The following is a 22,930-nucleotide window of genomic DNA, read 5'->3' as shown; positions in this document are numbered from 1 at the left end:
AAAACTTCATAATATTCTCTTGTATACTTTCTTCTATTTTTACGAACACGAATGTGAGTACCTGTCGGTTCCCATTGTTGTCATAGTCAATAGTATTTTCATATGGGTCGCGTTTAGGTATTTCTATTTTTACTTTGTCACCTTTCTTAAGTTTGAAGCCCGGCATTCTTTCTTGTTTGTCTCTTTTGACTAAACTATTAAATATATAGTCTTTCTCTAAGTCAGGGTTGTTTTTCATTTCTTCGGGGAGTGGTTTCCCAAACCTTTTTGTTTACGGCTATTGTAAATATTTAAAACTTGTCTCATCTTTGCCATGGAGAAGTGTCTGTACTTGTCGTCATATGACATTTCATTTGCTTCACCACTTTGTGGTTGGTTTAAGTCTCTTAAGATTTTTATACAACTGTCAATGACACCAAGAGCAGAATGGTTTTGGTCGACAATGAAATATTGGTTTACATTTTTTGAACGCAGATAGTTTTTAATATTGTCTGATTTGAAAGAACTTTCATAGTCAGATGTCAGTTTTGTTGGATGGTATTTGTCAACGAATATTGTCAAAGCAGTTTTCACATCTAAAATATTTTTGGACCATAATGGTATGGCTTCACAGTATCTTGTGTTTTGACCAACAAATATTAGCCAGTATGGTGGTCCATCTTCTCTATACCTCGGAATGTTTTCCAAGATATCCATAAACCAAGCATTTGGTGTTGAACTAAAGATTTTTACCATGAGTGCTTTCTTTGTTGCTTTAGAAACATACGGGTCCTTGTTTGAATTCGTCATTTTTAACCCATAAGAAATGGGTTTATTTGGCGCATTAGCAGGAGTCGCATCTAGATTTTTGCCCGCAGTGGGAACAATAGCCAGAGGTGCATTTGGAATTGGAAGGAAGATTTTGAGTACATTAGGTATACTGAAAGAGAAAGCACAACCTATTATACAAACTGTACAGAAAGGTTGGGAGGTAGCACGAGATGCAGCAAATCTTATTCCAAATCCTGAAACAAGAGGAAAAGTTCAAGGATGGATGGACAATGTAGGAAGACAAGCAGGAAACTACTATAACAAAGCAAATGACTACTATAACCAAGCAGGACACTACATGGACCAAGGTGAAAGATTCTTTAACAGAGGATATAACCATGCACAACAGTGGGTAAACAACAACCAACCTCAACCACCTCAAACGTGGGGAATGTAAAATTTTTTACTGAGATGAAATGAACAATACAGCATTGAGACAAATGGGCTCAAGATGGCTTTGTCGGCTTCCAGCAGTTACACAACCACGTGTTTGTCAAGTTCTTCCTATACCTCAGGAAGTTTTAGACCGACTTAAAAAACCTCAACAACCAGTTGAAAACAAACCAAACTAAAATTTTTTACTGAGATGAAATGACCGAAGAAGTTGAAACGGTAGATTTGACACCACAAACAAAAAGTTCAGAACCATTGTCAAAACCTGTCAAAGAACTTACAGATGAAGAGAAAAATTCAATAATAGAAAATGCCAGGTCTGGAAATACAAACCCTAACTACAAAGTCACTTTTCATAAAAATGGAACGGCAAGTATCTCAAAAAAGAAACAGACTCTCACAAATAAAATATTGAAGTCTGAAGGAGTTTATGAGACAACAGATGGAAAAGTTTACTTCACTGACCAATAGTTCATTATAGAACATCTCATTGACTTAGAGTCGAAATATTCTAAACTTTACAACAAACACAAAAAGTTGAAAGGAAAACAGAAACAGATGGCATATGATATTTATGAAGATGTTGACGACACAACTGTTCCAGCAAGTGAGGTAAAGTCAGATGAACCGAAAAGTGACGAAAAACCAATAGAAGAAGGGAAGCCAAAAACTGAAGATAAACCAAAACCAAAGTTTAGTATTGAAACTAAACCAAGTCAACCTTCATTAGCTGGTATGGGTTGGCGTCAAAGACTTATGGCAGCAAGTGGTTATGTAAAGTAAAGGAAAAACATTTTTTTATTTTATTTGAAATGTACGCTGAGTTTGTTGGAGAAGACCGTTGGGAAACTTGTTTGTTAGATGAGAAATATGAAATGGCATACCATTTAAAACAAAATATTTTTAAAAAAACATTTTTTTATTTTATTTGAAATGTACGCTGAGTTTGTTGGAGAAGACCGTTGGGAAACTTGTTTGTTAGATGAGAAATATGAAATTCACTGTTGTGAGTCATTTGAAGTCAGAAACAAAAAGACAAAAAGAGTTTTAAGCGAATGTGAGCGAAATGACGGATATGCTACTATGAATATGAGTGGGAAACGCTATTTAAAACATGTTGTCATTGCAACTCATTTTATACCGAACCCTAACAATTTACCTTTTGTAGACCATATAAACCGTATAAGAAACGACAATAGACTTGAAAACTTGCGTTGGGTCACTTGTTCTGAAAACAGTAAGAACATAGGCAAATTTGGAGATATTGTATTCGAATTTGTCGACGAACTAGAAGATGAAACAATTGAAATTACAGACTATGGCGAGCATACGTTTGAGTTTTACTACTATAGCGAAGAACAAGACTCTTTCTACTTTTATACCGGCGTAAACTATAGGAAATTACAAGTATATTTTACTAAGGAAGGCTATGCTTATGTAAACACTAGAGATACAGATGGAAAAAACGTTAAAATATTTCTTAACAAATTCAAGAAGCTATATGGCATACCATTTTAAAACAGTATATTTTTTTATTTTTATAAAAATGCCCCCATATAGAATGGATAGAAAATCTGCTAGAATAAAAGCAGAGTTAGAAAGATATGGTTGGAGAGTTTCGAAGAAGTTTAAATATAGGAAGGGAAGATAAAAGTCTATGACAAACTGTCTGGTCTTCGCTACGAAATGGACTAGAAACAGCACGCGCAAATTATCCAAACAGACTAGAGAGGTTAGAAGAAGAACGTCTTATGGACATGCCTTTCGATGTTACTGAGCTCAAGTTGAAGGACACGACGGCTTTGCCAGATTCTACTGGAAACATGACGAACAATTGCATCCTTTGAGAAGGAAAAAAGGAAAAGGTGAAGACGCACATGCTCCCATGGAAAGAACAAGATATGCATATGAAAAGTATCGTGAGTTAGAAGTAAAATTACTTCTGGTCGAACCTTTACAGTAAACTTTGACGAAGGAAAGAACAAAGAAGGCTTCATGGGTGTACTTGCTGCAATTCAAGACGGAAATAAGAAAGGATACAATCTCAGACTAACCGTAAAAGATTTGGATGGTCATATTTACTATGCACATGGCAATGTCACAACAGCCGCACAACTTCTTGACGCTTTCAAGACTACAAAGAGAGAACAAATGTTTGACTCCGACTCAGATATTTTGAATGCAATTGAAGGAATTGCAAGCGTGAAGTTCGAATGGTACCAACCCAACCCTCAAGCAGTCAGACAACATGCTGGATACTTCCCGTTCAGAAATAAGTCTGACATTAACCTGACAAGGTATGGAATTTACAATTCAATTGAAACAATTGTCAATGAACCTTGTATTCTTACATGTCTCAGGAACTCTGGTCTTGTTACAGATGAGAAGTGAAGTATCTTGAGTCATGTGTGAAAACAAGGTACATTCTCAGAAGTCAATTGACAAAAATTGCACCGTTGGCAAATGTCAATATCCGCGTTAACATACCGACTGAGAAAGGTTCTTCACATGACGACTATGTTGTTGACTTCAAATTGCCATGGTTGAAGATTGTACTTGTCCACAACCACTTCATGTTGAACGAAAGTCTTACAAACCCATTGTTCGGAAAAGGTAAGTGCAACATTGTCAGAGCTGTTAACATTCTTTTCGAGAAAGGCTTGTTGGAACCAATTCCAGATGACAAGCTGACAGAAAGTTTTGTACCAAAAGACGAAACAAACTTTTCATTGTTAGCAAGACCAAAAGTTGTTCCAGACAAAGTTATAGCACAAAAGAAGTACACAGTTCCAAAAGGAGTTGGATTGTTCGGATACCAACCTGAACCAGAAGAACTTCCAATGAGGTTGCAAGAACTTCAAGATGCTATAAACAAACTTCCATTGAGACATCCAATTGACGTCAAATTGTATTGGAGAGCATCTGAGTTAGGTCAGAAGGTTTTATATGAAACAGGTTGCTTCGACGATGTTTATGAGATAACAGGAGAAGTTTCTCAAAAGATAAGAGACTCACTTGAATTTCCACGAACTGGACCCATTGGTTGCGACAAGTTCGACTCAAACGAAAAGATATACTATGTCGACCTTAACGCTGCGTACATGAGGTTTGTCCAATATATTCCGACTGGAATTCCAAACGAAAAAGGTGAGTTCCCGGGAAGGAACTATACAGTTGGAAAAGTCATACAACAAATGTATGATATTAGGAAAGCTTCAAACCCCAAACTTGCAATGACACTCAAATTGCTTATGAATTCGACATGGGGATATTCTATTAAAAAACCTCAAAAGATGAAGAGTAAACACCATGAGAAGGTCGACAACTTTGTTGAAAGGTTTTCTCCTTTTGTTTTGAAATACGAGTTCACCGAAGGTCAAAATGGCTTAGTAACCACAGTAAAACCTATTGTCGAACATTGGTCTTACCCTCAGTTCGCAAAGGCAGTCCTTGACAACTACAACAAATTCTTCTCCGATGTCAAATCGAAAATTGTGGTATACTATGAGAACATCGATGCGCTCATGACGAACGAAGAAGGCTATAACAAACTCATTGAAATGGGAATGGTCGGTGAAAAGATGGGCTGTTTTAAGCTAGACAAGGTATTTTCCGAAGTTCATGTAATATCGAAAAGGAAATATTGGGGAATACTTGAAGACGGCACAGAAATAAAACATTGCATGAAATAAAAAATTGCATACCATTTTAAAACATTTTTAAAACAGTATATTTTTACATATATTAAATGCTTCAGGTTGAAAAACAAAGAACAAAAGTAGCAGATACAAAACCGTTAGACTATATCTTTACAAACGCTGGTAGGAATATTTCAGATGAAGAAATTTCATCCCGATCTTACAGGTTTGACTATCCAATTCGTTGGCTTCAAAGTCCTTCAGATGCAAAGGCAATAGGATTTAGAAGAGTTTTGTTTTCAAATAGAACTAATGCATTCATGTTCGCAGTATATTTTCATGGTCAGTATAAAGGTTCTGACGGTCTAATAGAAAAATTTGATGAAATGAAAATCTTTACAATTCGTTCAGACGAAAGTCTTGAAAAAACTCTAAATGACTTTCAAACTCAAATAAACAAATACTACTGGGAATTTCAAGAAAAATACCACTCTTTACTAAATGGAACATACTATCTGAAGCTAGAATACGACAAGATGAACTCCACAGTTTCATTTCAAAAGATTGAAATTAACCCTCCAAGAGATACAGAGTTTTTATATTGGGGAGTAGACAGACGTTCTTGGGCACAATTTCTTCGGTTACTAAACCAGAACGAACCATTGCCACCAGATGGTCCATTTAAATTTATACTTCCACCAGCAGATTTGACAGTTTATAGAAACGTGTTTGACCCTCAAAATGTCATGTGTCATGCAAGTTTCAGTTCAAGCAACAACAGTTTTCTGTGTATCGGTAAGGACTTTTATGACTTTGCTTCTAAATTCTACGAACCACCTAGTAACAGTTTCTCTGACTTTCAAGTTTGGTTCACAACAAACGGTGTGCAGCATATAATACCATTGTACTATGACTTTTATCTCGAATTGTCTTTCATATACAACTACGGAAAAGTGCTGAAAAAGTATTGAAAAATATATTTTAGATCTCACCAGGTCACCAGGTCCCTCGGTCCCTCGGTCCCCAGGTCATTTTAACTTCTCTGAAAAAGTGTGACAACATGACATTTAGACAACAACACAGGAAATAAACTTCATCGTCAATGTTTTGTCATGAATTTCATCGTATTCTTTCACCCGTTGAATTTTGTATAAAAAAGCAACCGCCGGAATTCCGGCGGTTGGTATATTCTTCACAAAATGCTTGTTTTGAGGTCGAGCCACAAACGAATGTCCGACGGTTAAGCCACAAACGAATGTCCGACGGTTAAGCCACAAACGAATGTCCGACGTACCACCAAAAAATATTTTTTATTTTTATTGTAAGAACTGAAATGACAGTCGAAGCAAAAACGTTCACGAACAAATCTAATGGCGAAACATTCACAAAAGGCACTTACAACGGTATTGAAGTCTTACGTAGAGACAAGGATGGTTATATAAATGCAACAAATATGTGTCAGCAGTTTAGGAAAGACTTTAGAAGGTTGTTGGAAAATAAGTCTTGGGAAGAGTATTTTAAGGCATTTTGTGAAGAATATACCAACCCGCGGAATTCCGCGGGTTGCTTTTTATACACAGTTCATGCAGGAATTCCTGATGAAATCAAACAGGTTAGAGGAACGTATGTAGACCCAAGACTTACAAACTATATAGCAATGTGGGCTTCTCCAAAATATTGTATAGCAGTTGGAAAAATTCTGGACTCCATAGACAAGAAAGTTCATGAGAAATTAGATGAAGAAGAACTTGAAGATACAGTAGAGAATGCAAAACCTTTGTTCGAAGAAGAAGTTAGAAAAATGCATGAAAAACAAATAGAACATGAACATGAGATATGTTCTGGTTATAGAGATTCTCCATACGAACTAGACCAATGGGAACAAGAAGATTTAAAGAGAGAATTTAGAGAATATGAACTCGCTAAAGTTTCATTAGAAGCTGCAGAAGAGAGGTTAAAAGTTTGGGGTCGTTTTGTACAAAAATATTGTGAGTAAATGAACCATTTTATTTTTATTGAATTCGGCAAAAATATATTTTAGGTTAGATGGTTTTTAGGTGTCACTACGTCACTACGTCACCAGGTCACCAGGTAATTTAAACTTCTCTGAAAAAGTGTGACAACATGACATTTTGACAACAACACAGGAGATAGATTTCTTCGTCAATGTTTTGTATAAAAAGCACCCGCCGGAATTCCGGCAGGTGGTATATTCTTCACGAAATGCTTGTTTTGTCAAGACTTTCATCGTACATGTTTTGTATAAAAAGCAACCCGCGGAATTCCGGCGGTTGGTATATTCTTCACAAAATGCTTGTTTTGTTGAGACTTCATCGTCAATGTTTTGTATAAAAAGCACCCGCCGGAATTCCGGCAGGTGGTATATTCTTCACGAAATGCTTGTTTTGTTGAGACTTCTTCGTCAATGTTTTGTATAAAAAGCAACCCGCGGAATTCCGCGGGTTGGTATATTCTTCACAAAATGCTTGTTTTGTTGAGACTTCTTCATCTAATTTCTCATGAACTTTCTTGTCTATGTTTTGTCAAGACTTCTTCTTCGTATTCTTTCACCCGTTGAACTTTGTATAAAAAAGCAACCGCCGGAATTCCGCGGGTTGGTATATTCTTCACAAAATGCTTGTTTTGTTGAGACTTCTTCGTATATGTTTTGTATAAAAAGCACCCGCCGGAATTCCGCGGGTTGGTATATTCTTCACGAAATGCTTGTTTTGTTGAGACTTCTTCGTAAATGTTTTGTATAAAAAGCAACCGCCGGAATTCCGCGGGTTGGTATATTCTTCACGAAATGCTTGTTTTGAGGTCGAGCCACTTTTGGCTCCACCTGTTTTTTCAACCAAAACTCATTTTTGTCTGATTTACGCTCATTGACGAAGAAATCTCAACAAAAACATTTACGAAGAAGTCTATTTCCTGGACTGTTGTCAAAATGTCATGTTGTCACACTTTTTCAGAGAAGTTAAAATGACCGAGTGACCGAGTGACCGAGTGACCTGGTTAGATCTAAAATATATTTTTGCTGAAAAAAATGACCAAATTTCATGAATTTCCTCATATGTTTGCTACCCGCGGAAAACCGAGGGTAGAGATTCCGTACGAAAATCGTGAAAAAATGACCAAATTTCATGAATTTCCTCATATGTTTGCGACCGGCGGAAAACCGCGGGTCGAGATTCCGTACGAAAATCGTAAAAAAACTCTATGAAAATCGTGAAAAATTGCGTCCCGCGGAAAACCGAGGAACGAGATTCCATTCGAAAATCGTAAAAAAAACTCATGAAAATCGTGAAAAATTGCGAGTACGGAAAAAACCGTAGTCGCCTAAAACACATGAAAACAGTGAAGAACAGCGAGTAGGGAAAAAACCGGGGTCGCCAAAACTCTATGAAAATCGTAAAAAATTGCGACCCCGACTTTTCCCGGGGTCGCCTAAAACTCATGAAAATCGTGAAAAAATGACCAAATTTCATGATATAACTGTATTTTTTTGACGAAGAGAACTTTTGCACTTCGTCAAAAAAATCCCTGAAATCATATCTTTTATACAAGATAAAAAATAGCGTTAGTTTTTTTTAAAATATTTTTTTTATTTTGTATGTAAAGACAGGAAATGACAAGCACTGAGTTTGAAACAGTTAAAAAGATAGACAATGAGACCAAAGTGGTTAGAATAGGTGATTTAAACGTAAGATACTCAAAGAAATACAAAAAATATTCTTTGTCAGACATTTTAACACTATCTGAAGGAAAGAAAGCACACGACTGGGTTAGAAATGCTTCTACTCAGAAAATTTTGACAAGAAATCCTGAGCTTATGATATCGGTAAGATTCTATGGAACAAGAGCATATCTTATAGACAAAAGTCTTATACCAGTAGTTTTGTTCTGGATTGACCCAGTTGTTGGATATAATTTCATAACATATGGTTCATTCGATACGGAACGTTGCAGTGAAGGCTTACTTTACATCGTTCAGAAACCGAAGGACTTCAATACAAAGAGATATAAGATAGGAAGAACATTTAATATAACTCAAAGATATGACAGTATAGTCAATAGAGTTAAGGTTGCGTTTGTTAACGATATGAGAGCTGCTGAAACAGAACTACTTGAAAAGTTTGAGAAATTGTATGGTGCTCCCACGAGAGGTAAAGAAACGTTTGAAGTAGATGAGATCGACAAAGCTATAAAAGTATTTGACGAAGTTGCTGAAAAATACATGTAAAGCGTTTATTTTTGGTCTTTTATACAAGATAGAAAATAACGCTAATTTTATTTTTTTTTATTTTTTTATTTTGTATGTAAGAACAGAAATGTCAACAACAGAGAACACAACAACTGCTATCGTTCATGAAGCCATAAGTGAAGAATACGAGTGGGTTCAGTATAACAAACAGTTACGTCTCATTCGTTCGGTCAAAGATGACATGTACCAAATGCAAAGTATTTTGACAGCATGTTTTGCTCCAGATACTAAGCTTCCTAAAGACTGGTTTAGGAACCAAAGCACTATTGAACTTTTGAGCGAAGCACAGCGAGACAGACTTTTTTCTGAAAATCGTGAAGAACAGCGAGTGGGAGAAAAACCCCAGTCGCCAAAACTCTATAAAAACAGTGAAGAACAGCGAGTGGGAGAAAAACCCCAGTCGCCAAAACTCTATGAAAATCGTGAAAAATTGCCAAATGGTTTGAGAGGTTGGTATGTACATAGACTTCTTGTAAATGCTGTTGCAATGTGGGCTTCACCTCGTTACGCTTGGTATATTTACAGACTTCTTGACGAACTTCATAGACAAGAACGTGAAGAGCTAGAGAACAAGCTTGAAGCAAAAGACAAAAACATACAGAAAAGAATACCACGTTCGGTACCAAAAGGAAAGGAAAAGAACTATAAGTATATGATTTACACTGAAGAGATGGAAAATGAAGAAGACAGAGATATGGTTATGTTGCATTTAGTCAGAAGAAACAACAAAAGCTTTTACGACTTAGCTAAGATTTACAAATCTGACAGAAATTGGTTCTATCGCGAAAACTTACCGATTTCAATGACACCAAATGAAGATGTTAAACAGATAGTTCAAGATACGTTACCTCAAACACACTATGATATGAAAGGTTGTACAATACTTACATTCAAAGAAGATTTGCCGCTACTGAAGGAAAAAATAACAGAGTATTTTGACAACTTCAAAGAGGAAGAGTAAATGAACCATTTATTTTTCAAGCTTGACACCAAAGATGGCTCAGGTAGCTCTAGATGGTAAATTGTCTTGTCGAATCCTTCTGGCATTCCGAGTCCTTCCTTCCGACAGGAAAAGTTTTTCCTTCCAACAGGAAAAAAATTTCCTTCCAACAGGAAAAGTTTTTCCTTCCAACAGGAAAAAATTTTCCTTCCAACAGGAAAAAATTTTCCTTCCAACAGGAAAAAATTTTCCTTCCGACAGGAAAAATTTTTCCAGTTGTCCGTCCGTAAACCATTCAAATTTTCGAAAATTGAGAACTTTTTGGCCGACCTTCAGGAAAAATTTTTCTTTCCGACAGGAAAAATTTTTCTTTCCGACAGGAAAAATTTTTCTTTCCGACAGGAAAAGTTTTTCTTTCCGACAGGAAAAGTCCTTCCTTCCGACAGGAAAAGTCCTTCCTTCCGACAGGACACAAACGAATGTGACGTACCACCAACCGAGTCCATTCCAAAGCCAGAAGAACCGACAGCCCCAGCACCACAACAGACTAAGACTCAAACACTTACATTTTTACGCTTGACTTTTTACAATTTGAACTTTGTTTGCGTAGATGTGAATTCTGAAAGAAGTATGAGGGTCTTGTATGACTTTGTACTTCTCCCATAGTTCATGTCTGTCAAACTTACCTGCCATGGACTCTTTCATAAGTTCCATGAAATCGTCTTCGGACAATCCGGGGAAAAGTATGATATCAGTAAGTATTCTCTTTACATCCTTACTTAAACTCTTGCTGTCTGTACACAAATGACAACTGAAATGTTAAAGTGTCTGAGCTTCTTAAGAATTCGACACATGTCTTGTTCTCTATTCTTTAACAAAGGATGAGAAGCAAAGTCATCTAAGATAAGAAGACATCTGTGAGGGTAAGTCTTCCAATCGTAAGATTGCAATTTCTTCGAAATGTATTCTATCTCTTTCTGTTTGTTTCTGAAGTGTTTCTTCTCTAATATTCTCTGCATTTCCTCATTTGGGTCTTTAAACTTAGAATTGACATACTCATTTATAGCATTGTACTTCAAAACTCTTCTTTGGTACTTCTTTATCCAATCTAACAACTCAGAGTCTTTTATACATACTAACTTAGACTTTTTTATAATATCTTTGAACGAATTGACGGTTTGGTCAAATTGACCAGAAGTACTACAAATGACTACTAACTCATAGAATGGGTTCTTCTCATCTAGTTCTTGTTGTTGTGCAGCCATTTTAAGATAAGTGAAAGTCTTACCCGACCCAGGTGGTGCAATTAGACCTGTTATACCATTCTGAGCAAATAAGAACTTGTCATGTATGGGTTTTATCTGAGCATTTTCCAACTTCCTCTTGTTCTTGTTTAAAACATTCTCAAATTTCTTGTCAATGTCAGCAAACTTTTTTTCTAACATATTTTTAGAAAAATTAAAATTTTTATCTTTTAGGAAATGTCTAGCGATTTCGCTATCTATATTCGAGACAAGCTTTTCGACAGCAAAACATCTGTCGACCATAAAATCTTACATAGTGTAAACAAGAAAGGTGAATTTGTTCTAAAGTTCTGTTTCTGGGAATATGACAAGAACCATAAAACCTTAAGCAGAGAAGTCTTAAAATTTGTCAATGACAGACTTGTTGACAGAGATGACGCCTCTTGGAGAGATGAAGTCCAACAAAACTTCTTAGAATGCAAAGAAGACACATGCGCTGTTCTTGAAAATGAAATAGAAAACAGAATAGAAGAGCTATTAAATGACAAAGCACTTTTACAAAAATATGGTTCTGAGAAGTTTGACATAACTCCACCAGAGAAGAAGAAGAGAGAAAAGAAAGAAAAGAAAGTAGAAGAAGAGAAGAAAGAACCAGAGCCAGAGAAGAGATATGACATGTAAAAATAAAATTTTATTTTTAGAACATTTCTGGGTCAATGTCAATGTTCTCTTCCTCTTTAGGAGCAAACACCGGCTTAGACTCTAAAATCTTTTTACCCAATTTACCTTGAACTTCAACTATCTTAGACTCATAATATTCATAGTCGTCTGCTTTCTTTGGTTCATAAGGTATAACAAGTTTGTATGCTTTGCCTTCTTTAAGGTTTGAAAACCTTCTGTCAAAACTTTCTTTGACTGTTAACAAACCTTCTATGTCTAAGTCTTCAAATTTCGCACCATTTTTAGTCACAATAGCAAACTTAACTGGTTCGATGTTCCAAACTTTGTCAAATGTAGACTTTTCAAAATGGTAGAAGTAAACATTCAAATATGTGAATGGGTCTAGTTCTTCTTTAAGTCCTGACATGTACTTGTTGACTGAGATGAATTTCGTCATCTTTTCTATCGGATAAAAAAAATATTTTTTTTAAAATTTACTCAGAAAAATTTTTCTTTGTATATACACCATTCTGTACGTCTAAAAGACTTTTGACATTTGCCAAGAATGTTCGTTTAGACGCTGTCATATAACCATACTCTTGACAATACTGTTTATACGAATCGTACAATGACCTTTCATCTAAACACTCAAAGTCAGTTTCATCTATGAACAGTTCATATACACTCTTGTTTGCTTCTAACAATGTTTGTCTCTCTTCGGTATGTGGAATTTGTCTTGGATTGAACTTAGAAATATCTAATGTCATGAAATATGAGAACAAGTGGTTGTAAAAGTCAGATGTCAAAGTTTCTGCTAAGTCGTCAAAATATTCTGTATCTTGCATATGAGCTTCTGACGTTCTGACAACTACATATCTTCTGTCAGAACTTTCTAACTTCATCGGAACGGCGTTGTTTGAAACCATGACGAAGTTTGCAACATTTTCACAAACTCTTTGGTCTTTATATTTTCTTTCAACAACTCCAACTTTGTCTGTTATAAGACTCTTCAAAGCATCTGAGTTCAAAACTTTGTTGTATCTATACTTTGAAGTTCGTTACATACTATAAGTTTCATATTCTCTATTGAAGAGTTAAATTTACCGCAGATGTTTTCTAAGTTTGTCATATTCGGGTTCGAATAGCCCTCTAACAGTTTGCATAAGATATCTGTAAAGAAAGTGTTCTTACCTGTTCCTTGTTTTCCAATTATGAGAGCAGTTTCATTTTTAGCACTTGGATGTTGTAAGATGTTTGCAAACCAACATAAGATATACTCATAGACTCTTTCGTTTCCATTGCATATAATTTCTTTGACATGGTCTAACCAAGCTTCTATAACATTTTCTTTCCATTCTACTTGTTCGTATTTATATCCAGTGAAGATAGAATAGAAGTTTGGAGATGGTGTATAGAACTTTATACCACGAACTGAAAAATCTTCTAACTTTGACAATAAGATATCCCAAGCATCTAACATCTTCATACCAACTTGTACGACTTTTATTTTCTTAAGTTTCTGTTTACATTCTTGTTCTGAAACTATTGTCGCTTAGGTTTGTTAAAGACTACATCCCATTCTTTCATGACATAACATTCTGGGGCAGAGTCGACATAAATGACTAAACGTTTCAAATTCTCGACTGCTTTGTTATAGTCTCTAAATGGACACATATTTCTGAACGCTTGGAAGTCATAAAAATCTGAAACGTCTATTCTGTACATTTTTTTATAAAAATAAAAAAAAATATTTTTTTATTCTTGAGATTTGTTGTTGCATTTGTTCCATTTGTTGCATTTGTTGTTCTTGAGCTATTTGTTGTTGAAGTTGTTCTTGTAGTACAATACTTTCACCAGTTGCATCTTCCAATTCGAAACTTTCTGCCGTCATTGACAAATACATAGGACATAAAAGTTTTACAGGAACAAAGTTTGCGTCAACTAAGGTTAAGTTTATGTTTGCTAAAGTGTTTGAGTTTACTAAAGCTGAAAACTCTGCATTCGAATGAACAATAGGCAAACCAGCAGAGAAAGTGTTGTTTATACGCATGAGTATCTTTTGGTCATAGTAGTTTCTGTCGACATTCGAATAGCACTTTGAACCTAAGTTTGAAACAATATATAAAATAGGTGTACTTAAAGTCAATGGAACAGACATTCCTTGTATGACACCTTTTCCTGTTATAGGAAACTGTTGGTAGTAAAAACCAGATATAAGTTTTGTATTATAGCTCATATCGTTTATACTAAACTCAGTCGGACATCCAAACATAATGAAACCTGCTCTAGTTGCCAGCACATGTTACATCCGTCCTTAAAGTATTAAATAAGTCAACAAAACCTGTTGGTGGTATATCTGAGTAAGTATCTTCAAAGAAGTATTTTTTACCATTCACAACAACAAAGTCTTCTGGTGTCAAAAGAGCAAAACAGGCTTTAGTCGTCATCGTGTTTAAGGTCAGTTTACAATATCGTCCTTGAGGACTTTGTAAGTTTGTTGTTATAGAATTATATGACTCAGGGTTTTAGTCGTAATAGTATAAACCACTATGTCTTCTGCCATTTACATATATTTAAAAGTTTTTCTGAAAGGAGAAGAACTTCATCTAAACTTTCACATGGCGTTTCTTGAAGTTCTCTGTCTAAGAAGTTCAAATATTTTGTAAAGACATAGAACTTTCCTTTGTCTACACGAACAAACAAAACAGGGTCTTTCATATCGTTCAAAAGTGTGTAAAGTCCTTTACATGAAATAAAGTCTATATTGTTTTTCTTCAAACATCTTTCAAGAAGTTTTGACATTTTTACTTAGCAAGTAAATTTTAATGAAATGTTGTGGTCGTCAAATATTTTTATGACGTCTGGGAAACTATATTTTAAGTTCAACGTTTCACCTCCTTTCATAACGTATATCTTGTCAATGACATTATATGAAACACCACAGCAAGCAATGTCGGGTTCTATTTCTTTGATGTTTATATCGTCTGCCTCTGTCAAAAGTTTCAATAGTTCTTTCAAAACTTCATGAGGTGCAATGACATATGAGTTCACTTTTACAGGGTTGTGTTCGACCAAGTTTAACATTATACCCAAAGCCTGACAAATCTTCTCCTGAGTTTTAAGTTTGTCTTTAGGTTGTTGGTAGTCGTTTCGAATATCTGCAACAGAACTTAAGTCTCTGCTAACTTCAGGGTATGTTGGTTGTTCTTTTACAGGAACTATTGTTATACCATCTTCGTCTTCGTATGGTTTCCCCACTTCAACATCTCTGTCTTTGACATTGACAACAACACTTTGACTGTTTGTTTGAGTTGGTGAATTTAACTTCACATCTGCCACCGCCATTAAACCTTTTGAAACACTTACGCTTCTATTTTTCGGAAATGACATTTTACTTAGAATAAAAAGATGGACGTATTTGAGTATCTCTTCGAATTGAAGCAAAACAAAGTTTACACACACAAACAATACAAGTTCATTGACAGAATAGTTCTTTATACAAACAATGGAAAATGTTATAGAATAGCAGTCTTTGCTGAACCAAAATATTTTCATAAAGCAAAGAAAGTTGGTATAACCGAGATGGTGAAAGTTCTTGAAGCAGACAAAAATATAACAACAAAACTGACCGATATTTCTAAAGGAAAGTTTTTAATACAATATTATATCAAAACTGGCGTACTGTCAATATTTGACGGAGAGAAGTCAGTTCAAGAACAACTTACTGACCTGCTGCCAAAATCTGCTCGATGGAAGCTGTCGTTATACCAATCTGAGGAGCCCCAGCAGGTTTCATCGAACGAATCTTCAAAAGAGCATCTTCCGTGAAAAGTGCTATTGGTTTTGTAAACTTCTTTGCTTTCAATTCATTTGGACCGTCTCTGTCACAGTATATTGTATTTGAACTGTACCAACAGTTGAAATACCACCCATAAAGTCTTCTGAGTCAGCAAATGGAATGCCAAGCCAAAAGTTTGAACGGTCTCCATTTGTATATTGAGTGTTTTGAGCTCCTGTATGGGTCCATACTTTCACATATGGCATAATAGAACTTTGCATTTCAGGGTTAATGGTTGTTGTGAAGTTGTTGTTAAAGTTCATAGCATCTAATGTCAAGTTGTATGACCTCATATCCTCAACTGTAGAATATTCTTCTCTTGGATAGTATTTGCCATCTATGTTTATATGATATTTAATACCGGGGTTGTAGAAACAAGAATAGTCATTTATAGTTCGTCTGAACAGTACAAACATAGTATCTGCATGTTTCATTGCAGTTGTTAAGGCAATATCTGTTCTTGCACCTGGGTCAGCACTTTGGTTTCCAACTTCACCTGCAAAGTCTTTGACAGATATTTGGTGTATAGGGAACATAAGTGGAACTGCAATATATTTGGCAGCTAAAGCATTTGAAATATCTGGGTCCAACATATAGACTGCAAGTCTGCTTTCTATTCTCTTGCATTCAAATTTTTCGCATGTGAACTTAACTGGGTCCCAAGCAGTTCCAGCAGCATTGAAGTAGTAGTTTACTTCAGTGTTGAGGTTTGAGAAACCAAAGTCTAAGTCAACTTTGTCTTTGCAAAAGTCACAGAACTTGGCTCCACCAGTTCCAGCTACAGTAAGAGTGAATGGGTCTTGTGTTGGTGCAATGACTAAGTTATTTTTGCTTGGAGTAAGTTCGATAGAAATTTTTCCTGCCCAGTTTGGCAAGTATCTTAAAAACCTGAAGATGAGGAAAGATGACAAAGGAACTCTAAGTTTCAATTTTACTTTGGTTACTGCTGCTGCAGTTTGTCCAGAAAGGTCAACATAAACTCCTGGAACGTTAGGGTCAAGTCTTCTTATTTTCTCAATAGTTGCATACTGGTCTGTTTGTTCTCTAGCTTGTGGTTGTACTGAGTTTCTCAAAGCGAACCATTCATAGTTTGCCCATGTTACTGTTTGAACTAAGTCAGAGTTAGAATATATCTTATATCCCATGAAAACTTCTGGAGCATATTGGTATCCGACATAGAAAATTCCATTGCAACCTTTCTTGTCAGACAACTTGGCAGAAGGTTTTATTTCAATGTCTTGTTCCACGTATAAGAAAGAGTTGTCAATAGAAATTATATGAAACCTGTCGCAAGCAATATCTACTGTTGTTGAAGAACCTTCTCCAAACTCACCTACGTTTCCATAAGAAACAGCAGTTGTATATTCGTAAGTTCCAGGAACTATTTCTGACCTTCTAATGGCATTGTCGCATTCGTTATACCATTCGGAAACATTTCCATTCATAGCATCCAAAACTGTTGGCGTTATATTCTGAGCGGCGTACATTTCATATGGGTAAAAATATAGAATAGTTGGATTTATATGTCATAATAGAACCCACGTGGACCAAGCTTTACTTTCTTCCTGACTGAGTTTTTAACTCTTCTTTTTCCTTCATTGCCACTACTTTCACTAGATGAAGTTACTTCTTCACTACTTTCACTTTGTTCTACTCTTCTTCTTTGGTGTCGCTTTGGTAACTTGCCCTCTGCTTCAAGTTGTTGCATCTTTGCCTCATGTTCATCTAGTATGTTGCAAATTTTCCATGTCCTTTTTGCCTTTGGGCTCTGGTCGCCCATCTCAGGTAACCTATATCCTAGAAAGAGTTTGTCATAGTTTGTATTTGAGTCGTCGCTTATTGTTTGCATGACTCTTTCCTGAGTTTCCGGTTCAAGCTCTTCAAACAGTGCCTGTCCATATGGAATATGCTCGTTTCCAAATATATGTTTTTGTAGCCATTCTGGTTTTCTTTCCATGTTACCAACTATATCTTTTGTGAATGGGAAAGCTTTTACCCAATCTTTCAGTCTTGCGTCATTTATTTCTGTAGTTGGTTTTATTTTGTCAAGGAACATGTTTTTCAATACTAACATTTCATTTGGTACTGTCCATTTGAGTTTTCTTAAATATTCATCCCTTCTCAGTTCATCGTCTGCAAAGTAAGTTTTTATGACATTTTGTAAACTTTCGTTTGCAAGGTCATGTACAATAGGTTCTCTTCCTTCTCCCTCCCTAACTTTCTTTCTAAACTCTTCACCAAATATACCATCTCTATGGTTCTGTATAGTTCTTTGAGATAAATGTTCTAGAACGTCAGGTGTTATATTTCCATCAGCCATGTTCATTTCATACTGGTCCAAAATATCTGCATGTTTCATATCTTTCAATGGCATTAAAGCCGCGCTTAAAATACCAGCTATATCTGGTTCACCATTGACTTCCATTGCGTCTACAACTTCTTGGAATTGTGGTTGTAAGTTTATGAACCACCTATCCGGGTTAGCTTTATGACCCCATCTCATTGTAGTTCCATCGTCTGCAGAAACAAAAGTAGGTTTGTTTCCATCTTGGTTAGGTTCTGAATGAACTTTAAACAATGTTTCATTTCTATATGTTTTCTTGAAATTTAACCTTTTATTTTCACCGAGTTCATCCGAAGATTGAACGTTAAATGCTCGTAAGTAAAAAGGGTTGTTGTATTTGTGTACATTTTCTTTCAGTACTTCCATTCTATGCTGAATATTTTCATCTGGTGTTGGAGTCTTTTGTATGTCGGCAAACATTTTTCGATATTCTTCTACTATGTCAGCCGAATTTTTTTTTTAGACTCTTGGAAATATTCCATATTCTCCGCATACACTTGTTGAGGGTCAAGATTTTTCGGCTGTTCCAAATCTTCATCTAGTTCTGTGAAGTTAGTTTCCAAAGGAGTGACTTGTTCGTTTCCTTCAGGCTCTTCTAGCTGTTGTTGCTGAACTATTTCTTCCATGTCTGGTTGTATCTGAACTAGTTCTTCCTGTGGAGTTTCTTGTACCTCATCTGCTGGCATTTCATATATTCCGAGACCGTTTTTAACAACTTCCCTTTCTAAGTCATCCGGACTCATAAACCTTTCTTCTTTCGTTCCGTCTCTATTTTTTACGCGTTTCATGACGGGAGTTGAATTGTCATTTAGCTCTGACATCAAATATCTCGGAGTAAATTCAGTCATGTCATTTGGATGATATGCTATTAAATCATATCCCTTAGCGAGCTTGTATTTTCCAGGTTTGAAATTATATCCCATTTGGTGCTGAACCATAAAGCTAAATAGGTTCGGGTCAGTATTTCCTCCCTTGAACTTTCTAATAGCTTCTTTATATCTGTCACTAAAGTCAATACTATCTGGGTAACCATAGTCTTCCTTAAGCCTTTTTAAGAATTCTTGGTTTCCTTGTTCTCTACTTCTTTTATGTCCTTGCTCTGTTTGTGGTTGTTGTTGTGCAGGGTTTTGAACTGTTGGTTGCTGTGCTGGTTGTGGAGGTGGTTGTTGTGCAGGGTTTTGAACTGTTGGTTGTTGTGCTGGTTGTGGAGGTGGTTGTTGTGCTGGTTGTTGTGTTGGTTGTTGTGTTGGTTTTGGTGCATGCCTGTGTCTATGTCCATGTGACGATGTAAATGTGTTAGGTAGTCCTGGTGCAGGTGCTTCTCTTGGAGGGTTTGGTGGTATATAAATTCCAACAGCTGGTATATAAGTTCCACCAGCTGGCACATATGTTCCATCTGCAGCGTAATGTCCTATCTGACTTTTCGTTCTTAAGAAAGCATTTACTAGGTCTGTTTTGGTCTGTTGTAACTCTTTTTCTTGACTTTTCACAACAGTTGCTCTAACGGCGTCATAGGCACTTTGAACTGCCTGTCTCGTTGCTGCATCTGTTATTTTCGTCATATTTTGTGCTACTTCTTTTAACTCTTTGTCGAAACCTTCAGACTTCAGTTTCTTTCCAGATGAGAAGTCGTTCACTTGTTTCACCTTACTATGAAGAGCTTCGAAGGCGTTCTTAAAGTCAGCATTTGTTAAAGCTTCATTTGAACTGTCTTCATCCGCTTGTATTTTTGTCCTTATTGACCCTATAAGCTGGGCTGCTTTAGCGTTGGCTTGGGCATCTAACCAGTCATTGTTAGCTTTTATATATTCTGCGCTTTTCATTGCCTTTTGCATGGCTGCGTCGTTATTTTTACTTTCTTGTGCTAAGTTTTCATACTGTACGGTTTGGTTTTGCAACTGTAAAAGTTTTTCTGCCTTTACATTTGCTTCAACTTCCTTTTTATACTCATCGCTATCCATATATGTCTTCAGGGCTTTTTGTTTTATCTCTTCATCTTTCAGTACTTTATATCGAGTAGTATGGTTTTTCAAATTTATGACATCTTGTTCCATTTTTGCTACTTCTGCTGCTTTTTCTGACACTTTTTTCGCATATTCCTCTGTACTTAGTTCTTTCAGTTGTTCTTCTTTCTTCTTTTTCTCTACGTTTAACTCATTGAGTTTCTTTGTGTGTCTGTCATATTCTAGTTTCTTTTCGTTTTCACCTATTTGCTTCTGTATGTCTATGTTTGACTTTTTGACATCTGCTATTTGATTTTTGAGTGAACTCAAATTCATTTGACTTTGAGGGTTATAGGCTGTTCCGTCTGCAGCTCCACCATAGCCTGCCATTTTCGCTAAAAGTGCCGCTCTTAAACCTCCACTCTGTGCACCAAGAACTCGGTTTAAAAGCATAGGATTGCTTGACATTTGTTGCAACATAGTGGGGTCATTCAGCATTTGTTGTTGCAACTGTTGTTGTGGTGTCAGTCTTACTATTGGATGTTTCAATGCTCTCTTCCTCTTACGTATATTCTTACGTAGCTTACGTGGCATTTTAAGTGAAGTTAAAAAGCGGCTTTATACTAAACATCTTCGGGGCTAGAGGGCACGAAGTGCCTGGAAGCCCCAATACCCTTTTTTTTTTTTTTTAATGAGAGCAAGAGGAGGGAAAAAAAGAAAAAGAAAAGAAAGGGAAGGGAAAAATAAAAGAAAGAAGGACATATAAAAATTTAGATGCGCATTCTTAATGCCGAGGCGGCTTGCCGCCGAGGCGCGATTTTTTTAGGCCTCTACGGTAACCCGGCAATGTTTTTTTAAATCTTGTACAGCCCTAGCTTCTGGGATATATGATGGCTATATCAGATGCCCATTCTTTTTGATACTCAACATTAAACATAAAACTTAGCCGTTAAGGCTCTTCTGAAAATATTTTTTTTCCCGAAAAATTTTCGAAAAAAATCAAAAAATTTAAAAATCCCCGAATCTGCAGGGATTTTAAAAAATTCTTTTTAGTAAAACTTAAGGATATTGTATCAGATATATTGGTATGGGCGAATTCAATTTTAATCCAATATTCATCGAGATATTAAGTTAACGAAGCTTTCAAAATTGAGAGGGTAATCCTCCTCCTCTCAAATAAACGTACATGTGGGTGCACCCTTATCCTCACTATTAGTATCCATCCAAACATCAAAATACACCATGACTCCTACAAAACATGAAGATGGCACATTACCAGATCTCTGGAATAAATATTTTGGAACAAAATTTTCAGGAAATATTACAACCTGCGTAAATTGTTCTTTACCATCTCAAAGTCAGTATTTCTTATATCTATGCTTATTCTACGATCTATCAAACTGCGGAATATATATTTCTAGCAGTAATTACGATTTTTTCGAAACAGATTCTACTTTCTATAACTGCTACAGCCCAGATACAGGTGGCGGAATGTACGTTTATGGATCCAATTCTGCGATTAATAGGCGATTTTGCGGAGATTTGTGTAAAGGTTTGACAGGTTCAAAAGGAGCCCAATTTCTTTATTCCCAAGCTGCATATAATAACTCGTTTATTGAAGGAACTGTTTTCAATTGTCCTCCAAATTATGGCGGCAATACAATCAGACTTACAGGAGGCAATCAAATAATTTATTCAGTAAATGATAGTTACAATCAAGCCAATTGGGACTCATGCTTTTATATAGAAAGTGGAATTTCAATTGTTGTAAACTTTTCGTCATTTGGTTATAACAGAAATTATGAAGTAAATGAAATGATTGAATCTCAAATTCAAATAACAATGTTCTATAACAATATCATCAATAATACGAATTGTGACGAGCTTTTCTTACTTGGTGGTAGTAACTTAGAATGCTATCATTGCTCATTCATAAATAATGATTATACTACATTTTCATCATACTCTTCGATTTTAGATAGCTGTTATATTGATACATATTTTGACTATACAACTACAAATACAATAGAAACTAGTTTTGTTAATCCGTTGTCCCATCTTTCAACTGCCTACTGCCTTGCAGTTATTCCAATACCTCAAGACAATCGAAAACAAGTTGAGATCACAGAAGAAATGAAAATTAAAAAGAAAGACGGTAAATTATTATTGTTTTTAGTTAGTGCATATACAGATGCGATTTATTGATTTTGAATAAAAAATATTGTTTTTTGCTCTTTAAATCTTTCATTTTTGCAGAATCTTTATTAGAAACTTAAGCCGGCTCTTAAATTGAGTAGGTGCCAAAAGTGCTTACTCTTAAACAACCGTCGGATTTCCGGGTGAAATCGTGACACACTTTCGTCTTTCGTAGGCAGTGGTGGTTGTTACAAAAGGTAACTTCGAATGTAGCGTGAAATCTGCAAAAAAAATTCTGAAATTTGAATGGAGAACACAAAAATTGAACAGTTTACGTCAATAAAAAAGAGAAAAATGAAGCCAATGTGTCTCGAACCTAGGACTTAGAGCAGTAATCCCACTGTTTATCCCATTACATATTACACTACATGCATCTCTCACCTCAGTGAATGAGATCAACTATATGATAACTTTTTCCCCATTATATTCTTGTGGAAAAGTGACAAATAGCAACTTTGACCCTCTCTCCTCTTAAATTCCCTAAATTGCTTTTATTTTCCGTTATTGCATATAAATTTCTAGATATTCTATGGTTAATGGAATGTATAATTTTCAACTGCTCCAGTAATGATCAAAAAAATAAGTTTGCATGCTAGAATATGTATGTTTCATCAAATAAAATGAGACATTTGAATTCATCTTACTTCCTATCTATTTTGG

The 22,930-nt window shown here is 35.8% G+C and overlaps 15 protein-coding genes and 2 pseudogenes across 17 annotated transcripts, besides 2 other annotated features; 11 read left to right on the top strand and 6 right to left on the bottom strand.

Moving 5' to 3' along the window:
• Positions 1-18,347: part of a mobile genetic element that runs on past the window's edge.
• TVAGG3_0676010 (uncharacterized protein) lies at positions 806-1,207 on the top strand (the record flags this gene model as incomplete). Its single annotated transcript, XM_051242569.1, has 1 exon — positions 806-1,207. One exon carries the CDS (start codon positions 806-808, stop codon positions 1,205-1,207), a length of 402 nt encoding a protein of 133 aa, XP_051089156.1.
• TVAGG3_0676000 (uncharacterized protein) lies at positions 1,227-1,382 on the top strand (the record flags this gene model as incomplete). The annotated part of the gene is made up of 1 exon (XM_001291388.1): positions 1,227-1,382. The coding sequence occupies one exon, from the start codon at positions 1,227-1,229 to the stop codon at positions 1,380-1,382; it is 156 nt and encodes a 51-aa protein (XP_001291389.1).
• TVAGG3_0675990 (uncharacterized protein) lies at positions 1,402-1,674 on the top strand (the record flags this gene model as incomplete). Its single annotated transcript, XM_051242568.1, has 1 exon — positions 1,402-1,674. One exon carries the CDS (start codon positions 1,402-1,404, stop codon positions 1,672-1,674), a length of 273 nt encoding a protein of 90 aa, XP_051089155.1.
• Positions 1,762-1,986, top strand: TVAGG3_0675980 (phage tail repeat-like family; the record flags this gene model as incomplete). The annotated part of the gene is made up of 1 exon (XM_051242567.1): positions 1,762-1,986. One exon carries the CDS (start codon positions 1,762-1,764, stop codon positions 1,984-1,986), a length of 225 nt encoding a protein of 74 aa, XP_051089154.1.
• TVAGG3_0675970 (His-Me finger endonucleases family) lies at positions 2,137-2,721 on the top strand (the record flags this gene model as incomplete). Its single annotated transcript, XM_051242566.1, has 1 exon — positions 2,137-2,721. One exon carries the CDS (start codon positions 2,137-2,139, stop codon positions 2,719-2,721), a length of 585 nt encoding a protein of 194 aa, XP_051089153.1.
• Positions 3,199-4,385, top strand: TVAGG3_0675960 (annotated as a pseudogene). The gene has a single exon. A coding segment is annotated over exon 1 (1,187 nt).
• Positions 4,497-4,895, top strand: TVAGG3_0675950 (DNA/RNA polymerases family; the record flags this gene model as incomplete). Its single annotated transcript, XM_051242565.1, has 1 exon — positions 4,497-4,895. One exon carries the CDS (start codon positions 4,497-4,499, stop codon positions 4,893-4,895), a length of 399 nt encoding a protein of 132 aa, XP_051089152.1.
• Positions 4,952-5,681, top strand: TVAGG3_0675940 (uncharacterized protein; the record flags this gene model as incomplete). The annotated part of the gene is made up of 1 exon (XM_051242564.1): positions 4,952-5,681. A coding segment is annotated over one exon (730 nt), but the record flags the coding sequence as incomplete, so codon positions are not given.
• On the top strand, positions 8,755-9,084 carry TVAGG3_0675930 (organellar and viral DNA polymerase type B; the record flags this gene model as incomplete). The annotated part of the gene is made up of 1 exon (XM_051242563.1): positions 8,755-9,084. A coding segment is annotated over one exon (330 nt), but the record flags the coding sequence as incomplete, so codon positions are not given.
• On the top strand, positions 9,173-9,761 carry TVAGG3_0675920 (KilA, N-terminal/APSES-type HTH, DNA-binding family; the record flags this gene model as incomplete). The annotated part of the gene is made up of 1 exon (XM_051242562.1): positions 9,173-9,761. A coding segment is annotated over one exon (589 nt), but the record flags the coding sequence as incomplete, so codon positions are not given.
• On the bottom strand, positions 10,898-11,490 carry TVAGG3_0675910 (protein of unknown function, DUF4106 family; the record flags this gene model as incomplete). Its single annotated transcript, XM_051242561.1, has 1 exon — positions 10,898-11,490. A coding segment is annotated over one exon (593 nt), but the record flags the coding sequence as incomplete, so codon positions are not given.
• TVAGG3_0675900 (protein of unknown function, DUF4108 family) lies at positions 11,987-12,406 on the bottom strand (the record flags this gene model as incomplete). Its single annotated transcript, XM_051242560.1, has 1 exon — positions 11,987-12,406. One exon carries the CDS (start codon positions 12,404-12,406, stop codon positions 11,987-11,989), a length of 420 nt encoding a protein of 139 aa, XP_051089147.1.
• TVAGG3_0675890 lies at positions 12,474-13,435 on the bottom strand (annotated as a pseudogene). Its single transcript has one exon. A coding segment is annotated over exon 1 (962 nt).
• On the bottom strand, positions 14,758-15,294 carry TVAGG3_0675880 (protein of unknown function, DUF4106 family; the record flags this gene model as incomplete). The annotated part of the gene is made up of 1 exon (XM_051242559.1): positions 14,758-15,294. One exon carries the CDS (start codon positions 15,292-15,294, stop codon positions 14,758-14,760), a length of 537 nt encoding a protein of 178 aa, XP_051089146.1.
• Positions 18,348-18,703: 356 nt separating the features above from the next.
• On the bottom strand, positions 18,704-19,954 carry TVAGG3_0675860 (protein of unknown function, DUF4106 family; the record flags this gene model as incomplete). Its single annotated transcript, XM_051242558.1, has 1 exon — positions 18,704-19,954. A coding segment is annotated over one exon (1,251 nt), but the record flags the coding sequence as incomplete, so codon positions are not given.
• Positions 19,955-20,185: 231 nt separating this feature from the next.
• Positions 20,186-20,668, bottom strand: TVAGG3_0675850 (protein of unknown function, DUF4106 family; the record flags this gene model as incomplete). Its single annotated transcript, XM_051242557.1, has 1 exon — positions 20,186-20,668. A coding segment is annotated over one exon (483 nt), but the record flags the coding sequence as incomplete, so codon positions are not given.
• Positions 20,669-20,778: 110 nt separating this feature from the next.
• Positions 20,779-20,949: a mobile genetic element.
• A 300-nt stretch (positions 20,950-21,249) lies between these two features.
• Positions 21,250-22,566, top strand: TVAGG3_0675830 (uncharacterized protein; the record flags this gene model as incomplete). The annotated part of the gene is made up of 1 exon (XM_001320418.2): positions 21,317-22,279. The coding sequence occupies one exon, from the start codon at positions 21,317-21,319 to the stop codon at positions 22,277-22,279; it is 963 nt and encodes a 320-aa protein (XP_001320453.1).
• Positions 22,567-22,930: the final 364 nt, after the last annotated feature.

The sequence above is a fragment of the Trichomonas vaginalis genome, chromosome III, assembly GCF_026262505.1.
Source record: "Trichomonas vaginalis G3 chromosome III, whole genome shotgun sequence".
NCBI classification, from domain to species: domain Eukaryota; phylum Parabasalia; order Trichomonadida; family Trichomonadidae; genus Trichomonas; species Trichomonas vaginalis.
Note: the sequence above shows the minus strand (reverse complement) of the source record. Positions and strands in the feature narration are given on the sequence as shown.